We start from the raw sequence: 21,658 nt of genomic DNA, 5'->3' as shown, positions 1-21,658 counted from the left end.
AATGTTTTGTCTACCTGTTCATTACTTGGGGGGCACTACGGAAATGAGCGATAAGCAGGGAAAGCTTACTCCTCCTAGGCAACTGATCCCAACTTTAGGATTTTTAGAAGGTCCATGCTTTATGTCCTGTTTACAGATCTGCGTTGTTTTTAGATTTGTTCGGGATCGATCACTGTTCATTATCTTCACCTTTTCATTCTATCAAACTACAGATCACGGATATTTAAAATGACATGTTAAGTAAAATTACGTAACCGATAATAATACTTGAATCTTCGTTCCGAAATCGTGTATTTGAATGAAATTGAGAATAATACTAATAAAGATCCAATAAATTGCAAAAAGAATGGAATATGATGACTGATAATGATATACATGTATATGAAGTGAAAAACAGTAATCAAGCTCCATAGTTCATGGAAACCATACAACTAATGAATGAGTTAGCAAGTAAGAACTAAATTCGTCAAAATAGGAATCAAGTGCCATGAAGAAGTAAGTAACCCGTCGACCTGACAATCACCTTTGCCGTCAGCTCATTGACATTATTTGGTAAACGGAAAGAACAATTATAGAAAAGTTAGTGTGAAACTAATGCGTAACAATTTGTTTGAAAAAATTAAGTCAAATTTCGACTTAACACCCCTTCTACATGTGCATTCCTAAAAATCCCTCCCACAGTCCAATCTCTGTTCAAACCATATACTGATACAAGTAATATTTTAGTAAGCATGCAGGGGAACAATAATCATGTTAAATAAAAACCAATTATCCATTAAATAATGTAAATGCATTTCTTTTTTTTTTTGATTGTCAGGTTTTTTTTTTTGAGTATTTTTTTACCAGACTTTCAATTTGCTTCCGAAATCATGATATAACAATATAAACATGCAGGGGACCAATGACATATTAAATAAAACCCGATTATCCACTAATTGATCTAAGCCTGATTAATATACCACGTACTGCAAAATTATAAATGCAAGTAAGAAATAAAGAAATATAAATGTAAAAAAAAAAAAAAAAGGAAATATAAATGTAAAAAAAGACATGAAAATGTAAAGGAATTTATTGAGGTTTCTGCGTGTACATGTAAATGCTTTAACACAACAACATGGTTTAACTGAGAAAAAAAATATGAGAACCTCTTAATTATTACGTAGGAATATATAATTATATTGTGTGTTTTCAAAAAAACTTTTTAATTGAAATTCATTTTCAACAACAGCAAAAGAAAAAAAGAAGGAGATAAATCGCGTAATTTTCGTCTTGCTACAATTTTCACTTTAGTAGTAGATTTAATCTTGGATATACATGGGTATTTTGTTTAAAAAAGATAATCGGTTTCAAATATTCATACTGTTACTTTAACAAATCAATATAATACCATTATAATGAAAAAAAGAGCATTATCTTTATTAGTACATTTAAATACAATTAAAAATGTTAATTATATTTACTGTCTGGAATGTAAAAAATGTCTTTAGAAAACGTACATTTAAAATACATACATATATGTAGTAATAAACATAAAGTAAAAAGCAATGTAAAAATTGATTGTACATGACAGTTAGTTGAGACATTAACGGTGTATAAGAATTTACATTAATGTTAATCGTTTTCAATGTCATCCACAAACCGTGTGTTAGTACTCCTGGACGCTGCGTGCTTTCTCACTGTATTATTGAGCAGTAACATATGCACGTCATTCGCTGAGCAGACCCGCAGTGGGGCTGACTGACGTCCATTTAAAGAGGTCAATGAGGTGCTTTTCAGGTTAGAAACACTAGAAGCATTTAGGGTATTCCTTCCTGGGCATGTACGGATGTATTGGCTGTCTTGAGAAAAAACGGATCCTGATCGTTGACGGACCACAGGCGGGTCACACAAACAGTGAAAGCAAAACAAACAGCAGTTGGCACTGTCTACATCAAATGATTTCTGTTTTAAGGTATTCATGTCAGACTGGTCCCGATTAAAAATATATTTCACACCAGATATTATTTTCCATAGAAGTTCTCGCCTGAGGAGTATGTAAACCCAAGGATCTAGGATTTGATTAAATGAGGCGAGGCGGATCAGTTGTAAATCCAGGATGGTATTACAGACAAGGCCTGTTTGGTTCATTATAATTCTAACCTAGAAAATAGCAAAAACATAGTACAAATTAGTTGTCCATCATATCTGTATGGTCAAAATACATGTAATACAAAGGATCATTCTCTATAAGGCTGTTTTGCGGTCTACAATGACTTCAAATTTTCAGATAGTATTTTAACCCTTAAAAATTTCATGAATCACTAGGGCTATGTTCCAAGTTAAAGATAAATATTGATTGGTTAATGATACAATAATATTTTTAATGATATAGGGTCACAAAGTAAGGTACTATCGGTCCGTGTTAGCATTAGAGTAATGGGAAAATTGTTGAAGGTATGTGTTAGATAACTCCTACGCATGTCATAACTACCTTTAACCAACACCAAAATTTGCATGTAAATGTCTTATAAACATAAAAAGTGACAACCAAATTATGAATTTGGTTAAAGGTGGTTATGACATCTAAATAAAAACTTTTCACTTCATTTTTACGATATTTGCAGAAAAAGCTAACTACTCACAATGAAGGATATCAGCTTATGTAGATTATTTCTTTTTATAAACTTTTGGTTATAGTACAATTTTCTGTTGATTTACTAAGATCAGCTATGCATATTTACTTTAAAAATGTGAATTTTTTCCTTACAAATCTAACAAGAGGCCCAGGGGCCACAGCGCTCACCTGAGCACATCGGGCTTGAATTTACTCCCCCCCCTCCAGGCATTCATCATTTGAACAAACTAGAATCTACACTACCTGAGGATGATTCCATATAAATATCACTAATCATAGCTTTGAAGTACTTGAAAAGAAGATTTTAAAAGGTTTCCCTATATATCCTTATGTAAAACTTGGGTCTAACATTTTGAGAGAGAAACGGAGAATGATTTGAACAAACTTGAATCTACACTACCTGAGTTGATTCCACATGAGTTTCATCTTTTGGCCCAGTGGTTCAGAAGAAGATTTTTAAAGATATTTTATATATTTTGTAAAACTTGGTTCTTTTTGTATTTCTCATGAATTGTACAAACTTTCTACACTACCTGACATTTCACATAAATTGGTTTTTAAGTGGTTCTGAAAAACAAATTTTTAAAGATTTTTCCTATATATTCCTATGTAATGACTACAATGCCATTTTGGCTCCTCTTTGCCCTGGGGATGATTTGAACAAACTTGAATTACACTACCTGATTGATTCCACCACACGAGTTTCATCTATCCTGGCCCAGTGGTTCTGGAGAATCAGATTTTTCTAGATTTTTCATATATAGTCCTATGTAAAACTTGGGTCAGCCATTTTGGCCCCACCCTTGCCCTGGGGGTCATGACTTGACCAAACTTGAATCTACACTACCTGAGGATGATTCCACATGAGTTTCATCTTTCCTGGCCCAGTGGTTCTGGAGAAGAAGATTTTTAAAGATATTTCCTATATATTCCTATGTAAAACTTGGGTCGGCCATTTTGGCCCCACCCTTGCCCCGGGGGTCATGATTTGAACAAACTTGAATCTACACTACCTGAGATTGATTCCACATGAGTTTTTTTCCTGGCCCAGTGGTTCTGGAAAAAATTTTTAAAGATTTTTCCTATATATTCCTATGTAAAACTTACAGAGGCCATTTTGGATCCACCCTTGCCCCGGGGGTCATGATTTGAACAAACTTGAATCTACAACCTGATGATAAAATTCCTTTTGAGTTTCATCTTTCCTGGCCCAGTGGTTCTGGTGATGTTGATTTTTTAAGATTTTTGTGATATTTTGATATGTAAAACTTGGGTCGGCCATTTTGGCCCCACCCTTGCTCCGGGGGTCATGATTTGAACAAACTTGAATCTACACTACCTGAGGATGATTCCACATGAGTTTCATCTTTCCTGGCCCAGTGGTTCTGGAGAAGAAGATTTTTAAAAAATTTTCCTATATATTCCTTTGTAAAACTAGGGTCAGCCATTTTGGTTCCACCCTTGCCCCGGGGGTCATGATTTGAACAAACTTAAATCTAACTTGAATATTCCACATGAGTTTCATCTTTCCTGGCCCAGTGGTTCTGGAGAAGAAGATTTTTAAAGATTTTTCCTATATATTCATATGTAACAATTGAGTCAGCCATTTTGGCCCCACCCTAGCCCCGGGGGTCATGATTTGAACAAACTTGAATCTACACTACCTGAGGATGATTCCACGTGAGTTTAATCTTTCCTGGCCCAGTGGTTCTGGAGAAGAAGATTTTTAAAGATTTTTCCTATATATTCCTATGTAAAACTTGAGAAGGCCATTTTGGCCCCACCCTAGCCCCGGGGGTCATGATTTGAACAAACTTGAATCTACACTACCTGAGGATGATTCCACACGAGTTTCATCTTTCCTGGCCCAGCGGTTCTGGAGAAGAAGATTTTTTAAAAATGCCATTAATTTTTAACAAATTCATGATTATCTCCCCTTAAAAGGGCGTAGCCCTTCATTTAACAAACTTAAATCCCCTTCCAAGGATACTTTGTACCAAGTTTGATTGAAATTGGCCCAGTGGTTCTTGAGAAGAAGATGAAAATGTGAAAAGTTTACGACAACAACAACGACAACGACGACAGACAACGGACAAATTTTGATCAGAAAAGCTCACTTGAGCCTTCGGCTCAGGTGAGCTAAAAATCAAAGGACTGAGAAGACTGGGTGTCATGAAATTACTAGTGGAGACGTTTCTTTGAAATGCTGATAAAAATTAAGAAATAAAAACTTTTTATAGGCTATAAGGTGTGAATATGAGATCTTTTTTTATTTATAATGATAGTTTAGTATATCTATATATGCTACTTCTTTGAATTCCGTTATGAGTACTGCATATATATATTTTTTTTGTATTTCCTTACGAGTACTGTGTATGTTCTAGAAATGATGAAAGCAATCTTTGTTGAAGCGGTAACAGGCATTTATTATTTGTGTTATAGACTTTTTTCCTATGGGTACACACATAATATTTATATGGACACTTCAAAAAGTATCATGTGAATATTTTGTTAACTGGGTCTTAAAATCTATTGAGAGGACTCAATCTATTCATCAAACTTCTTTGATAGCATCGATATAAGTTACGATAACATGAGTCCTATCTTAGAAAATAAACTGGTAAAGAAGAGAGAGATTCCTAAATGTAATATGTAATTGATAACTGAATGTTGCTTTCCCCCATTTTAGAATTTTTCAACCAGATAAAGAGATCATCCACTTACGGTCAAGTGTTTATGCATAGTTGCATTACTAACCAATGCCCAACACGGGACGGTACCTTTTTTAAAAAAAAAAGAAAGAAAATATCCAAAAGATCCATGACATTTATTTTAAATGCTAAAGACTTAAGTAGGTTACTATCACTATCCATTTAAAACGAGTTTTTGACGCTGCACTGGGAAAGAGACTGAATTTAACCTACAGGTTTCAAGAGTGGGAAAGGAGCATCAAACCCTTAGGGTCCATTTTGTACCTTGGATGTTGTAGAACTCTTAAGTCCGTATAGTAGTATATACGAAAACTTCAGATTTTGATATGCATAGTTGAAGGAACTGTTAAAATTCTACTCCATTTTATGTTGTGCCGTTAGACAAAGGGGGAGGGGGGTTTCAACTTTTATACATGTAAATACATAAAGTTTAGATGGCATTTTTAATTGAATATTTCGTGCAACACGAGTAATTAAATAAAAGCAAAGCCATTTTATGACGCTATTTCATTTTACTTAGAGATGTATAATTTTTAATGCAACCGCTCTGAGTTATATGTAATGACTATTTACATGCATATGGATAGTCAACATGTACTTCCATTGATATTCTTATGCTATTAATTCTTTTTTTTATTTAATCACAATCAAAATCCATTTAGTGCTTTCAACATTGATACATAACTTTTAGAGTTCAATAGAAACTTAAAAACATCATTTCTAACTTGATTATTTTATGCGCTAAATAAGTACCACTTCTATAGAAATGATATACAATTACAATATAATTATATATGATATAATACTTTTCAATAAATTGCAAATCAAACTTTTTTTCAGCACCATACAGTGTGAATTTCGTAAAGATTTACGTTCAAAATATGCAAAATGTGGATGCATCGGAATTCTTGTCATAAAAAATATCTTGAACCTTAAATGAAGAAAAATCTTCGAATTTATTACTAAGGTCTGATGTATTTCCGACATAAATAAATTTTTTTTGGATCATTTACATTCAGAAACATGCATAGAAACTTCATTTAAATAGACCTACCCTCAAATTTTTTTTAAATGACAGCCATTTTTTATCACTAAATCACTTGACTTACATGATCGATGTTGAAAAACAAACATCAAAATCATGAACTAGAATGGTTATAATTATAAAATATCACATTTTAAAGTGATTTTGTCGTAGGCCGGAAAATGGCCTTATAGACAATGAACCTTTAAATATAAGCTATGCCATGGTTTTTTAACAAACGCTCGTATACACATTCAGATTCCAAAATTTCTTTGCAATTGCCACATAGGCCTAGGGTAAAAACGTTTTTGTGACTGCAGCTTACGTGTGTTTTTATTTTGTTGAAGGTGTTAAACTCCTCTTGTACATTTCGATGTTTGGATTATAGTTCGAGACAGAAATTCTTAAACGAGTATGTGTTTACACTGAGAACAGAAATTGACTTTGTCAAGTTTGGTGCTTATTCGTAGAAGAAAATAGACCCCTCCAAGGAAACTGAATCGTAATCATTAAGACTAAGAAGCATGAGGTCTTTGCAGATATTTAACTTTGTACTAGCTGCTTTTGATTAAACCCTTACTTGAAAAAGGTAAATTTCTAGACTACACGGAAGGAAAGCTTAATATACTAGGATTATTGATTTTCTTGGAAAAAAAGCTTAAGACGACAGTTATGTTAAAGTAAATTAGCATCATTTTGGCTTCATAAAAGAGAATATCACCGATATCAATGAAATTTAATCTAACATTAAAAGCGAGAGAGAGAAACAGAGAATGACGAAAGATCAATTCTTATCTTGTTGTTTCACGGAAATCAAACGACTCGTTACTCGATTGTGAATGTCAGATGGTGTAGAAATGGTTTGTTTTTCCTTTTCTTTTTATATTTCTCAAAAAATAATGTACATGCTTTCTTTATAAATATTTTATATTAATTGGTCTTGAAAAACAAATTTTCGAAGAGTTGCAACATTATTGGGTTATGAACAATGCCGAAGTCCCTCTCTTTCCTCAGGATGACTGAAATCAAATTAACTTGTTTGTTTTCCAGGAATAGAAGAAATATATTAGCTGGGATCAAGAAAAAGAACATGATTGTTATATATCTCGTGTTGTCTATATCACATTTCACGAAAATTGAAAAGATTTCTTGGTCATTAAAAATTCCCCGTATTGTTCTCATATCACCTGCCTCATTTTCATTTTAGTGGCTAACACTGAATAAGAAATTCTGGATAAAATGGTTATCATACGATCTGTATTCTTTTTTCCCTCTTTTTATTTCCACTTTTTAAGTGAACAAGATGTAGATAACAAACGCAATCGGTATATAGAAACCTTGGAAATTATATTAAACGGTATTTTTATCAAAAAGGATAAATAATGAGCTGAGAATTTTAAACCTAATAAAATTACAGAGGATGTTTGACGCTCGGGGTTTTTACCCGTTCGTTGAAAAATGATATAAAATTGTTCTTGTTTTCTAAATGCATATTTGGAAAAAAATATTCATCAAAAATTAATAATATTCATCATAAATCAACATCTAATGAGGAATATGTCAACAACGCCTCGTCTTGATCATGTTAATAAAATAAATGGCGTAATAAAAACAGAGTTCAGTGTATTACAAAAATTATCAGTGAATAGTTTTTTTACACAAACTGTGAATCTTGATGACTTTTATTATCACAGTTACAAACTAAAAATTGAAAATGTAAAATTAAAACAGTCAGCATCTGCGCTCGCTTTAAAAATAAACCAATAGAATTACACCTTTGACAGATATAAAGAAAGTCTTTTTTCGGCTGTTAAAAATCTAGTAATATACTCCTATTAAGTATATCCCTCGAGAAATTATTGTTGGAGCTCTACAAGTTATACAGATTGAAAGTTTAATCTGAGGCATAAATTGACTGCAAAGAGAAGGCATTGGTATTTTACGGTACATGCTTTGAAGAAGCTCGGTAGACGTCGGATTTGATAGAATGAATTCCATCAGAACAGACAGATGATTTTTCCATGAGGACCTGATGTTAGAATGACATTTACTTATCGTAAATGTATTTCTATACAAGACATAAATAAAGGCTTATGTAATTCATTGTTGATTGAACGAGCAATATTGATTTTTAGAGTTCCCAAAATACACAGTCACCAATTTAACAAGTAAAAATACAGAGAGCAAAAATTAGAAAAGATCTTCATCCTTCGGGAGCCATAAAACGTAGATGAACTCTTTTTTATTCTTATTCTCACTCTATAAAATCTCCCTGTAAAAATCAGAGTGAAATCGAAAGGTTAAGCTCGGGAATGAATTTAAGAAAACGCAATTCACGGAAGATACTATTGTATCATAAATTAGTTTTCTTGTGTATTATGTCTTCTTGAAATCAGATCAAAACTGTAGGAGGAGCAGTGTCTAGAATAAATAGAAATTTCTGTCTTAAGTAGTCATAACAAGACAGATCATAGAAATCAAAAAGCTATTTAAAAAAAATTAGTTATCTCATAAATCTACTTGAGTATCATCTGAAATTGGATCAAATCTGTAGGAGGAGAAGCATTTTGAAAATTGCTTTGAAAGACGAACAGAGGAACGACAGCCACCTTACTAATGCGTTATCTCTTGAGGTCTCTGACTAGCAGAGATAAAAAAAAGATTTTATGAAGTATATTATACGTAGTCTAAAAAAAATAACATGATATGTATTCTTCTTTGGTTGAAAATACAGTTTAGTCGAATATATTTAAAAGGAGACAAATGAAATCAGGTCAATATATATAAGTTGTACTGGAATGAATTCTTGGTACACTTGGAATAATTACTGTAATGTTTTACGTAGGTCTCAAGACAATGTCTATTAGCGCTCTCAGACGAGACGCTCTTAGATTTTTTTCAGAAATGTCCACCCTCGGGTTATTTAAAAAATAATGGATTTTCTTGCTACTTCTTTAAGTATCTTGATTCATTACTTCAGCCCATATTTTACGATGTAAACATTAATATTTTATCAGAAAACTACTAGGATATCTGCAACACATGACATTGTGGATTTCTCATCCTGTTATCATAATTTACAATAGAAACGGAAATTATTTCCCCCTTAAAGAATAGAATACAAAGCATCGTTCTAAATAAATTCTAAGGTGATACCATGCTAACCAGAATTGATTTTTGTTTCCATGATAAATTAATTTGGAGCAAGTCCAGTTATTTCAGACGTTTCTAAAGTATGTCAAACAGAAATATGCTCGAATATGTCCAAGCCACATGTAACTTTATAGTGTATATTCATATTGTTTTATAGGGGTGTGTTTTGCTTGTCCCTCACGTGATAACGTCACGATAACGTCATACATAAAGTTGTGCTTTGCACCCTATAATGTTTGTTTACGATTATTCGATGCTCTAAGTACGGTCAAGTTTAAAACTGTGATAGGCTACCTACTGACAAATAAGTAGATGTTACATGAATTTCCTTTCAAGTCAGCATTTCGTAAACTCCCATGGTTGTAATGACCTGTTAACGACTACAACCATTCAATGTTTTAGCTGTATTTCATATCAAAGGTAAGCTGTTTTTAAAATTATACATCTGACTACGGAATATACTGTCTTCCTGTCCAATACTGTAGATCACTTAATTTTCGCGACATTTTTTTCGCGAGATTGTCATTGAATCAGTGTAAGCGAGACATAATTTTCATAATATTTCAACAATTTCTTTTGTTTTTTGTTTTCATTCCTCAATATAATCGTAAGGAAAACTTTAATACGAGAATTAAATTTTAGCGAATGCATTGTCTCGCGTAATTACGCAAAAATAAAGTTTTCGCGAATAAAGTGATTTACAGTATTCAGGCACAGTTATCGGTCAACAAGTCGCACCTGAGATTCGAACTCATTATGCGTTCATTGTATAGATCATAGAATTTGCGAAATGGTTTTCGTTTATAAAATGTATTTAATCATATATAAAATTGATCATAAAAAAAATCTATTATTTATCTATTACATATGTGGACGAAATATCTTATAAATATATGCAAGTTGATAGTCGAATTGTTATCTCATATATAACAGATTATTTTGTTATTATTTCTGAAATAATTACATTCATGCTTTTCACTGTCCCGATATTTTCAAAGGAAATCATTAATTAACAATACAAATAAATTCATTTTTTTTCTTGTAAAAAAATTAGTTATCTCGATTTAATTGTCAAATTATTTATTTCTTCTATTATAAAATCGTTCATAGTTCACATAAATCTGTTACTGTATCTTTATCAGTATCCATCATTATTTTAAAATCATGATCCAATAATGGATTTTTTTTTCTTTTTTAAAAATGATATACATTTGCTTGCATTTGTTTTAAAATTATTAATACATCCAACGAAAATATTTATGCTGGATGATAATTACAGATTCTAAACCTAAAACAGAGTATACTCATGTGACCAGACAGATGCTGAAATCCTAAATTGGGCTACATGGGAATAACAAAAATCGAATTTCGGCTTGATGGGAATTAACACTTGTCCCATCTTGTAGGCAAAACTTTTGACCTAGGAGTTATATATATATTTTAATCCAATTCTTACTATGCATTCAGTTTCAAAATGTTTAATATACAATATATGGTAAATAAAAAAAAAAATCATCCTACGAACAACTCAAACTTGCATCTTAAATATAATGGTTTTAAAAAGGTCTACACCTTAAGACGATAGGTTTGACCTTGTAGAAGGTCGAAATAGCCATGAATTATATAGAGACTTAATGTCCCATTGGACGACATCTGTTACCTTTATCAAATTGCTGCGATTGAGTAACAAGGTGACCTCTGAAATTAACACCAAGATATTTTGGAAAATCAATGTCATTATTTCAGATGTTTACTCCTCAGGAAATCACTAAAATCAAGATAACTGTTTGATGTAATAAAAAAAAAAGTCAGTAAATGTACCCTTAAAATGATTTATTATTTGTCATTAAACGCAGGGTGTGCATAATGCTATCCATATTTTGATAGTTAGAATTTTTGTCCTGTAAAGATTTTTAAAACTGTCCCCATTGAACCTATTTTTTTCTTGAAAACCAGCAAAGAAAGATCTTCTTTCCCAAAAAAAAAAAAAAAAAAAAAAAAAAAAAAAAAAAAAAAACCAAAAAAACGATCTTCTTTCTGTCAAGGTGGTTGTAAACCGTAACCATGGCACTCTTTAACTTCCAATCCGACGAACTTCAAATTTCACAAAATTATTTGAAAAAGAATACGTCTTTAAAAGCTATTAAGTTATGTATATGCATCTTTCTGTTAAAAATCAGTTTGATAAATATATTAGAGTATATACAATCTTTATAGGTTTTTTTTTATTCTGAAAAAATCCATAGGTAAGGTTGCAAGGGTTGTGTGCTGTGTTATAGGCGCTTGGGTAGGATAAGTCATTACCGCCTTTGATAAATTAGAGTATATAGCAAATTAACCTCAAGACTTAAGAAACTGCGTACCCGAAGACAAATGTTAAATTTGTTACCAAAGCCTCACTGGAACATTTATACCGATTTAAAAAAAAAAAAAAAATAGAAATTCCAAAGAAGGTAGGAAGCTTTTTATCATCCCAGAGAGGTTTTTGTATATTGCAGGGATACTTGTTTCAAACAGAGGTTAGAAAAATTCATCTGACACAAATCTTTAGCTACATGCTAAACGAATATTTAGAAATTTCGAGAAATGGTCTGGCAAAAGGTGGTGAAATAAACTATTAAATTGCTATGAAGTATCAATTTTATAATCAGCATTTACTATATGGACTCAAACTCATTTATCTCAATTTGAACAATGAATTATTCATGATTCTTGTTATTCTCGATCATAGTGTTATATTCAATCACAGGAAATTTTTCATACTCAATTTTTTTGCACGATTATGTTACAGATGTATTATGTAATTGATTGCAATCAGAACCATAATATCAAAAGTTATTAAAAGCGTTAGAGTTGGCATTAAAAAAGTGTATCTTGTTTTATGAAAGTTATATGATGTCACACATTGTATTTTTTGTGTCGCCAGCAAAGCAGAGCGGTTTTAGGGATCACTTTACCCGGCGTCTGTCTGTCTGTCCGTCCGTCTGTAACACCCTATGTCTCGAAAACTCTAAGAGGTATAGATTTTATATTTTGCACATATATATAGCTTAGTACTATTGCTCTTGTATTTTACCATGGTTTCCAACCTAGTTGTCCTTCAATTTGACCTCTGATCTACTTTTGAAAAAGTTGACAATGCCGATATACAACTTGTTTTTAAAAAAACATTTTAGAGGCAAATCTGTGTTATTTAGAATGTACACTGTCATAAATTTTTTTGAAAAATACCATCGTTCCAGTCCATTTAACCTTGACCCTTGACCTACTTTGCAAAGTATACAACAGAGGGTATTTACTCCTTTTGAATAAAGAGAGGCATGGATTTGATAATTAGCATTCATTCATGTTTATGAGATCATGACAATGTACTTTCACACTGTATGAGATACAGTAACCACAAAAATTTTACTATGAAAATACATCGGGATCGGTATTCCAAAATGAGTGATTGCTTTAAAGACAACGTCTCTTTTAAAGGTGCATAGACACAGATTTAAAGTTAACATTTTTATCCAATTTTTTGTGTAATATTACGACTTATATATTGCAATAGCATTTCACAAGAAAATATAATAAAAATCTTATTTCGTTTCAAAGTTATTGAAATTCGAATTTCTGGTCGGGTTTGATTAACACGTCCTTGCAATTGCTATTGCAATATATGTCGTGCTATAATACAGAAAATTTGAGAAAATATTAACTTCAAATCTGTGTCTAAGCATCTTTAAAGGATTGTTGAAATCAATTAAATTTACTAATAAAATGTCTTGACAAATAATAATTTAAATTTCATTAATATCTATTTTAGCTTTGAGGGGTTAGGGATTTGTATACAATGTATCTTCTCGATTGTCAGATTTTGTCGCAGTCTTACTATCTGAGCATGTGGATTTTTATTTATTTATTACTTTATTGCATGAACTATATGCTTGTAGCAGATAAATAGCTGACCTTTTCTTGATTTTGTTAGATCTTTAGTGAAGCTAAAAGCAGGCGACACATGCGTTCCTTGCACACTCTAGTTTTTCGATGTGATTATATTTTCGCAATTGAAAAAAGCATATCACTAAGCATTTGCAATTGGAAATCGTTAGTCTTTATTTATACAATTGGTTATTGTCCGATAAATTATTAACTAATTGGCTTATAGCATGCATGTACTTTGGAACAGAACTTTGTTTGCGGAAAAAGCTGTCGGTGCGTATGAATAATGACCACATGGAAACAATTACTGTCACTTACACAAATCCCTAATTCTTAACGATCCGACTCTATTAATATCAAACAGCTTAACAAAGCATTCCAGACGGTCCAGTAAATGACCAGACTTTAATCTGTTTCTTTGTATGCACTATCAAATGAACTTAAATCGTTGTAAATACGTACGTAAAGCGGGGCGTAGCAGGCACTGAAGACAACAGTTATCCCTACCAACAGTATGAGCATCTGACATTCTGCGTAACGCTTGCTGGCGCCATGAATGGACCGCGATGTACCATCCTCCTTCCGTAGAATTCCCTGTTTTTGTCTGCTTTTCAGAATTGTGTAAATGACAGTCAAATTGCACCCCATTGTGACAATAATAATACTCATGGCTAAAATACTGATAAAGTAGTTAAATGCTATGTGAACTGGCTCTTTGGAGTAGTAGTCAAAATAACACCATGTTCCGGGGTATTTTCTAACAAATTCTCCAAATCCCAAAAGAGGCAATGAAGCTATGATTGCCGATATCACCCAACACCCGACTAAAATAAAAGTGGCATGTTTTTTCGATAGTCGAGTATAATATATGTAAGGATGTCTTATGCACAATATCCGTTCTATAGACATAGCACATACGATTGTCATGGTTGAAAATCCTGCCATTATCATCATAAATCCAAAATACGTACATAAGTAGTCGCCGCCTATCCACATTTTCTTCACATATACCGTTATAACGACAGGCGAGACCAAAGTGGTCCCTATCAAATCCGTAATGGTCAGTCCGGCGACCAGGCGGTAAAATATCGTCCTTCTCTGCTCCTTACTGGACTTCAGCAACACAATTAAAGCTAACAGATTCCCAAAGAAACCACTGGCAAACATCATCCCAGAATTTATCACATTCTTTGTACTAATCCAACTCATTGTGGAAGTACTATTCATCCAGTTTAATGTAGAACAATTCATGGAACAATTTGCTATTTCGGTTACATTTTGGTCAATTTTTCCAGCAAATCCACACATTAAACTCATTTTTTTTAAGTTTTGAATTTCACTCTAATCCAGACCTCTAAATTGGAAGTTCCATGATTCCTACTGTCGCGAGTCTACAAAATCATGACAACGTTTTGTGTCGATGCATTGATTTTCTGTTGATAGAATCTCGGTAGCCTCATGTGTAGGACGGCGTGTTGCTTGTATTTGCTTACAAAACAAAGGTGTATAATCAACTATACAACAATTGTCCCTAATGATAAATTCTCTTTACCACGACTCGGGTGTTATTTTCTGCTGCTCTCTTTGTGTGCAATACTTTTTTTCATAACTAAGGCCATCTGCAAAAATAAAATTGAATTTTCCTTGTTGTCGAATTGGCAGATGATACATATGATCATTGATAAAATTGTTTCATTAAAAATTGATTGTTTCTGAATAAATTGATATTTGTTTGGTGATCTTGCTGTATACTCACATTTCCTGGTTCGATTCTTGTCCACCTGGGACTAGCTTGGTTTATCCAGGGTAAATTTTGACTTTCCCTGCTGTACATTGTAAATAGAATAAAAGAAATTATTTCCGCATACCATATCATACTCAGGCATTATAGCAATTGTTCTATGAACTACTTTTGCCTTTTCAAAAGCAGAAAATCATGTACTGATTTTGCCTCTAGATATATCGATGCAATCTAAAATCATTTACAAGTTTTCCGGATTATCAAGTTGCGTCTCCCAGTGGAATTTTCCACTTGAACACCTAATAATGTGCAGCGTTAATAGTTGAAGAGTAAGACAGTTCTTTATTAGAGATTATGATTAATATAATTAATCAGCCCGGCAGACTGTTAAAAATTAGAATTTGAATTGCATGGTTGTATATTTCCATGTATCGTTGTCATTAATATGATTAAAGATGATTTCTGATTGTAAAATTGTAATTCATTCATGAACTTGCATCGATTCATTCCCCCGTTTTATTGAATTTTACTTGTTCTAACAGATCAAATCATTTCTGCTATTTAATTTCCTGTGCTTGTTTTACAATATACGAGCATGATTTGTCATGTCCTACATGTATAAAACATTTCCCTGCTACCCGACAAAGAGTATCCTTACTCGCCCCGAAATATGGCTGAATTACATGTACATGTAACTCCAACCCTTTTGACTATTATATATACTTATAAATCAGTAAAGAATTTTGCAAATAAACTCCTAAATGCTTGTTCCAGAATTCATACTTTCTCCTCTTGGAATTTTTCACACTCTTTTTGGTATTTCAAAGGCACACAAGTTGTCATAATTCTGTTATCAGTTTTTGTCATTATTCTATTATTGCTTTTGTAAATTTTATATCAACTGCTACTTTTCTCTTTCATTATAAGAAATTATCGTAAATTTAATTAAATGTCTACTTTCATTTCGACTAACAGCCTCAAAATAGCAAACACGGGAGTAAGGTGGTGGCTCTGGTTTGCGGATGACACCAAGCAATTTCACAAAACGTCATCAGTGAATTATTCATTCAAATCTTGATTTAAGTGAAATAAAAGACATAAGTTGTGGTTACTGATTAATAATCAAAGACATTTAAAAAAATTTCTTACATGAATCACGTTTATATTCTGACTATTATAAATAATAAGCAATTTTTTCATAAAACGTTATTAGTGAATTATTCATTCAAATCTTGATTTAAGTGAAATAAAAATACAGGTGGTTCCTCGTATGTAAAAAGCAAACTGTGTTAGGTAACACTTTATCAAAAATCCTTATTGAACTATGTTCTTTGAGTTATGAAGTTTTCAAAGATTATAAAAGTTTATTTTATATAGATAACACTTCGTTTTATTTTCGTTGCTTTATTTAGCGTTTGTATCTAAAAGCGGTTGAGATACTTTATTTTTGCGCGTAACTTTAAAATGGCGAAAAATGCCTTGATCAGGATCACATAAGGTTGCTCTTTGAGCAATAAGCCAAAAAGCAAAATTCATTTATTTCCGACTCCTTAAAGTTCCATGGCAAAGCAACAATTAACAGTACGTTTTTCAATTATTCATTCCTAGATCCATAAAAAAAAATTCTGACAATTTTTTTTTTTAGTTACTGTTAAAATTTCAAAAGAATGTAAGAATCATGCTGTAACCTAATTTTTTAAAATCTTTATTACTTTAATAATCATTTCAGGTAGCATTTTTTTTACTAACTATTGAAACTGAACACACTACATTTCAAGAAAAAATAAAAATACATGTATAAAAATCATTTTTATTGTTTTTCAACATTTTAATCATAAATGGAATTCGATAAGTCATAAATGAATGTGAGCTGCAATGTTCAAACAGCAGTGTTTTTCAATTATTCACCGTAAAGACAAAAAAATCATTTTAAAAAAGATTAATTTTTTATCTATTTTTTAATAACCAGGTAGCATCTAACGGCTATTAAACTGAAATACACTTTGGTAACATATTTTTTTTTGTTTTCAACACCAGCGCACAGCAATGTTCAAACAGCAGTCACTGTGGAAAACTGATGCCATAATTTTTTTCTCCCAAAAAGGAAAAACTTTTAAAACATAATGCTGATTAAATTTATAATTTCAATTAAGCGTACATTTTAGATATTGAATGCAGTTGCAAACAATAATGTGTGCGAATATTATCTGAAAATCGAACGACTTTAGAGGCGGAAAATATCGTCGAGAACGCCGTATTGGTTTAACTTATTAAATCAATAGACTCTAAATAGAGGACTCATTACCGCCAGAAAAACACTTTATTCATAGATAATGAAAAATTGAAATACCACCCGCACACTCAACAACCATCAACACGGTTAACTGCGCTGTCATATTGTCATTTTCTGTCGAGTTTTTCCCATAAGGTAGTTTTTGGACTCTGGACAACGTCATTTTTTCCAGATGGGACTTAATAACATTACTTTTAATAGAAACGTTCCGGAAAAGACATTAACATGGGATCAAGTTGTGAATTTCGATTATGTAGCGAGATATTACTAGCAACAATACATAACTGAATTACAGATAGCTCTGTATTAGCGAACAAAATGGAAATCCAGTCAACTTTTTTTTTGCTGTTTAGCAGATCCTCGATTTCGTGGGGGTTCAAGTTCATTTATTCACTCAAAACCATTTCAAATACATAAAGGGGGGGGGGCTGGCTTTTGTATTTCCTCTTTATGATTTAAGCATTTGATGTTCCTGTTGTATAAACATGAGGCCCATGGGCCTTATACATGTAGGTCTTCTGAGCATCATGCAACAACTTTCCATTGATTGAATTTGGTTCAGGTTTTGAACTAGACGCCATGGCATTCACAATTTTGAAAGAGGCACCATTGCTCATTATAATTATACACTTTGCAGTTGCTTAGTTTGGTTACTTAATACTCATAGACAAGGTAAGGAAACAAAAATGATTTTCAACTAATCAGTAATATTCAGCAATAATCAGTAGTGCCCCTACCACACATGCATGAACCTCTGACTCTAGATCCGCACATTTCACAATTTTTGAAGAGGGACCCTTGCTAATCAAAAATGTTTAATTAATACCAAGGAGCAGATTTCAAACAATTAATTCATTTTCAGTGTATAAGTAGAGTCCCCTCTCTATGGTACCCCTGACCAAGGGGCCTTGAAATTCACAATTCTGAAAGAAGGGCCCTTGCTCATAATCACTATAAAGGTACATGTACATGTAGTTCATCTGCTTAATACCCAATAGCAGAGAAGAAAATTTTAAAAGATTTAATGTATTTTCACTATATAATCAAAAGAACCCGCCCTTTCACCAGAACCCCTGACCCTGGGGCCATAAAATTCATAATTTCGGAAGAGGTATTCTTGCCTATTATAACTATGTACTTCATTTGTTTAATAGTCAGAGGCATAAAAGAAGATTTTCGAAGAATTAAATAAATGTATTTTCACCAATAATCAAAAGAGACCCACCATAACACCAGAACCCCTGACCCATAGGCCATGAAATTCACAATTTTAGAAGAGACATTCGTGCTCATCATAACTATGTACTTATTTAGTTTATTTAATACCCAGAAGCAGATAAGATTTTCAAAGATTTAATGCATTTCATAGTCAATAGAAGCCCGCTCTAACACCAGAACCCCTGACTTTGGGCCATAAATTCACAATTCTGGTAGAGGCATTCTTGCTCATCATAACTACCGGGTATGTACTTAGCTAGTTCTCATGAGCAGAGAAGAAGATCTTCAAAGAAATAATGCATTTTCTCTAAATAATCTTTTTAGCCCCACCCTAGCACTAGAAGCCCTGACCCTGGGGTCATGAATTTCCAAATTTTGGTAGATGACTTAATGCTCATTATATTATTGCCAACAGTTTGAATGTTTGATGTCCAGAAGTAAAGAAGAAGAATTTTTTAAAAAATTGCGTTCAGTTTAATGGTTTTGGCCAGACCACTCAGGTCCTAAAGGGGGGTGGGTGGGGGTGAAATTCACAATTTTTGCTCCCCTTCACCCATAGATGCCATATGTTAAAATTAGTTCAGCAGTTTCAGAGAAGAAGCTGAAAATGTTCAAATGTTAACACACAACACACAGCGGACGACGACGCACAAAAAGATAACAATAGGTCATCTGAGTGACTCAGGTGATCTAAAACAAGAATAGTCAAAGTACTGAGGCAGTACTGAAAGACGGGGTCAAATTAATTTTTATGCTAGATTTCACAAATGTGATTTTTTTTTTACGAGTTTTGATAATTTTTTCAATTAAAAACCTAAAAACAAAACGTTGAATAATATAAATTCTCGTTTTTCATTTAATTTGAAAAAGAAATTTGAATAATTGATAAGTTTAGAAAACTTTTTGAATTGTCCGAATTTCAACTGGTCCGAATTAATATTTTTCCGGAAGTAAACAATGGATGATGCGTACGCAGTCATAATACTACGCAGGAAAGTACTTTGTTTACTGCTGTGTTTTACAATCAATATTTTGAGTTTATATTTACAAAATGCTTCATTAACTTGATTTAGAAAAAAAGTTCACATTACTTTCTTCAGTTTGATACAGAATATTTATATTTTGATCAAAACAATTTATGCACTCTTTCATATAGCGTAGATTTAATTCATGTGTTATAAACACGGCTTCCGTTTTGAGGGCTCTGACAGTAAACTAAAAGACGGGGTCACCTTCTAAAAACAAATGCAGTGTTAAGGTGTTTTTTAGAATTATTATAAATGATTCACATTTCTCATCAAACTGTCTTTCATATTTACCCTAAATCAAATAAATAAAAATATAATTATAAAACTTACATAGATCTATAATCAAAATACTTATTCTCAACATAAGCAGTGTAAAAAGTGTGTTTAGAATTTATTCTATGTGATTCACATTTCTCGTCATTAAATTTTACTTTCATTTTAACGCTTAATCAAATAACATAAAATGTATTAAACTTACATAGATCTATAATTAAAATACTTATTTCCGATATTTGTGGCTGAAATATTGCCGACTCGGCGTTAAACAATATACAATCAACCAATCAAACATTTAAGAAATTAGTGATCATTTTTAGAGTTTCAATAGGATATGACATGAAGTTGGTCACGTGATCAAGTTTTATAACGTGTCACCTTAAGGGAATTACGTCGATTTGATCACGTACGTTCATGTCATAGGCCAATAAAACTCTAAAAATGATTTCCTATATTTATATTTTCTTTTTATACGTGTTCCAAGAAAATTTTTTACATTTGCTGGGTTTTTCTAGTAAGCCAGCTGTGAAAATGATTTGTAAACCATTTTCGTGTATACTCACGAGTAGAAATATACACAGAGAAACGTGCGTTAACGTGACGTCACAATGAGGCTGCAGCGACGTTAGTAAAAATGCAACGATATACGGCAGCGAGAAATTCAAATATTGAGTATCTTTTAGTTGCTTCCAAACATGTAAAATATAAGGAATGTTTTAAAGTTTTGTGTGAATTATTGGTGTGTGAATCGCACATACTTGCACGTACATGTAGGTATATTTTTCATGAAGCGCTAGCGTGCTTCATGAAATATGCCTACGTGACAAGTCTATGTGACGTCACAATCGGAGCTTTCCAAATGGCTCATGTGGTTTGTTTTCAATTCACAATATTTACCTTTGTCAATGTCTTTCCTTATATAACAATTATAACAATACTAATTAAATTGAAATTCAATGTTCATTGACATGCAGTTGATCACATGATCACACTTTCTTCCGTTTGGAAAGCAAACGAGTCATTTGGAAAGTTCCGATTGTGATGTCAAATGACGTCGTACATTAATATTGAAGGTACGTTATGTTGCATTTCCAAAGCAAAGTCTAAATAGTACCTATATATTTCTATAACACGAATAAAAAAAAAATGTAAATATAAGAAATAAAATATCATTTTTTAGAATTTCATTGGGTTATGACATGAAGTCGGTACGTGATCGAATTTGATCACGTGATCGACTTCATATCATATTCCAATGTATTGTAACTCTAAAAATGATATCATTCTTATTTCTTAAATAAATTATGATTATGTGACCTACTGCATGTCATTGAAAATTGAATTTCAATCTGATTTGCATTGCTACATAAGACAAGGCATCAGCAAATGTAAATATGGCAATTTTATGGTTAGAAAGTCATATTTTAATAATTTACCTTATTCCAGATATTGAAAGATATAGATAAGATGATTCAACCTGAGAATTACTCGTTTAGCAAGTATTTTAGTAAACATTTAACATTTGATTTTATTTATAAGTAAGTAAAGATCTTACATTAACTTTATAAGTTAAGTAATAGTTTAGTTGCATCCTCGGAAACAAAACATATTGGTTTTATAATAAATCAAAATTCCAACTTTAGATTAATTGTTTTGTACTGCTCATAAATACA

The 21,658-nt window shown here is 32.2% G+C and overlaps 1 protein-coding gene across 1 annotated transcript in view; it reads right to left on the bottom strand.

Moving 5' to 3' along the window:
* Positions 1-1,455: 1,455 nt before the first annotated feature.
* The window catches only part of LOC134270077 (prostaglandin E2 receptor EP4 subtype-like), a 31,511-nt gene continuing 11,308 nt past the window's right edge, over positions 1,456-21,658 (bottom strand). Inside the window, exons 2-4 of the mRNA XM_062752254.1 lie at positions 15,186-15,255; positions 13,892-15,048; positions 1,456-2,139 (exon numbers count right to left, since the gene is read on the bottom strand). Coding sequence (XP_062608238.1) covers positions 1,612-2,139; positions 13,892-14,746 — 1,383 coding nt within the window. The 5' untranslated portion in view covers positions 14,747-15,048; positions 15,186-15,255 and the 3' untranslated portion in view covers positions 1,456-1,611. The remainder of the gene's footprint in view (positions 2,140-13,891; positions 15,049-15,185; positions 15,256-21,658) is intronic.

The sequence above is a fragment of the Saccostrea cucullata genome, unplaced genomic scaffold (assembly GCF_032062105.1).
Source record: "Saccostrea cucullata isolate Sc308-1 unplaced genomic scaffold, CSIRO_AGI_Scuc_v1 ctg1532, whole genome shotgun sequence".
Lineage (NCBI taxonomy): Eukaryota > Metazoa > Mollusca > Bivalvia > Ostreida > Ostreidae > Saccostrea > Saccostrea cuccullata.
This window is presented reverse-complemented; position numbering and strand designations above follow the sequence as displayed.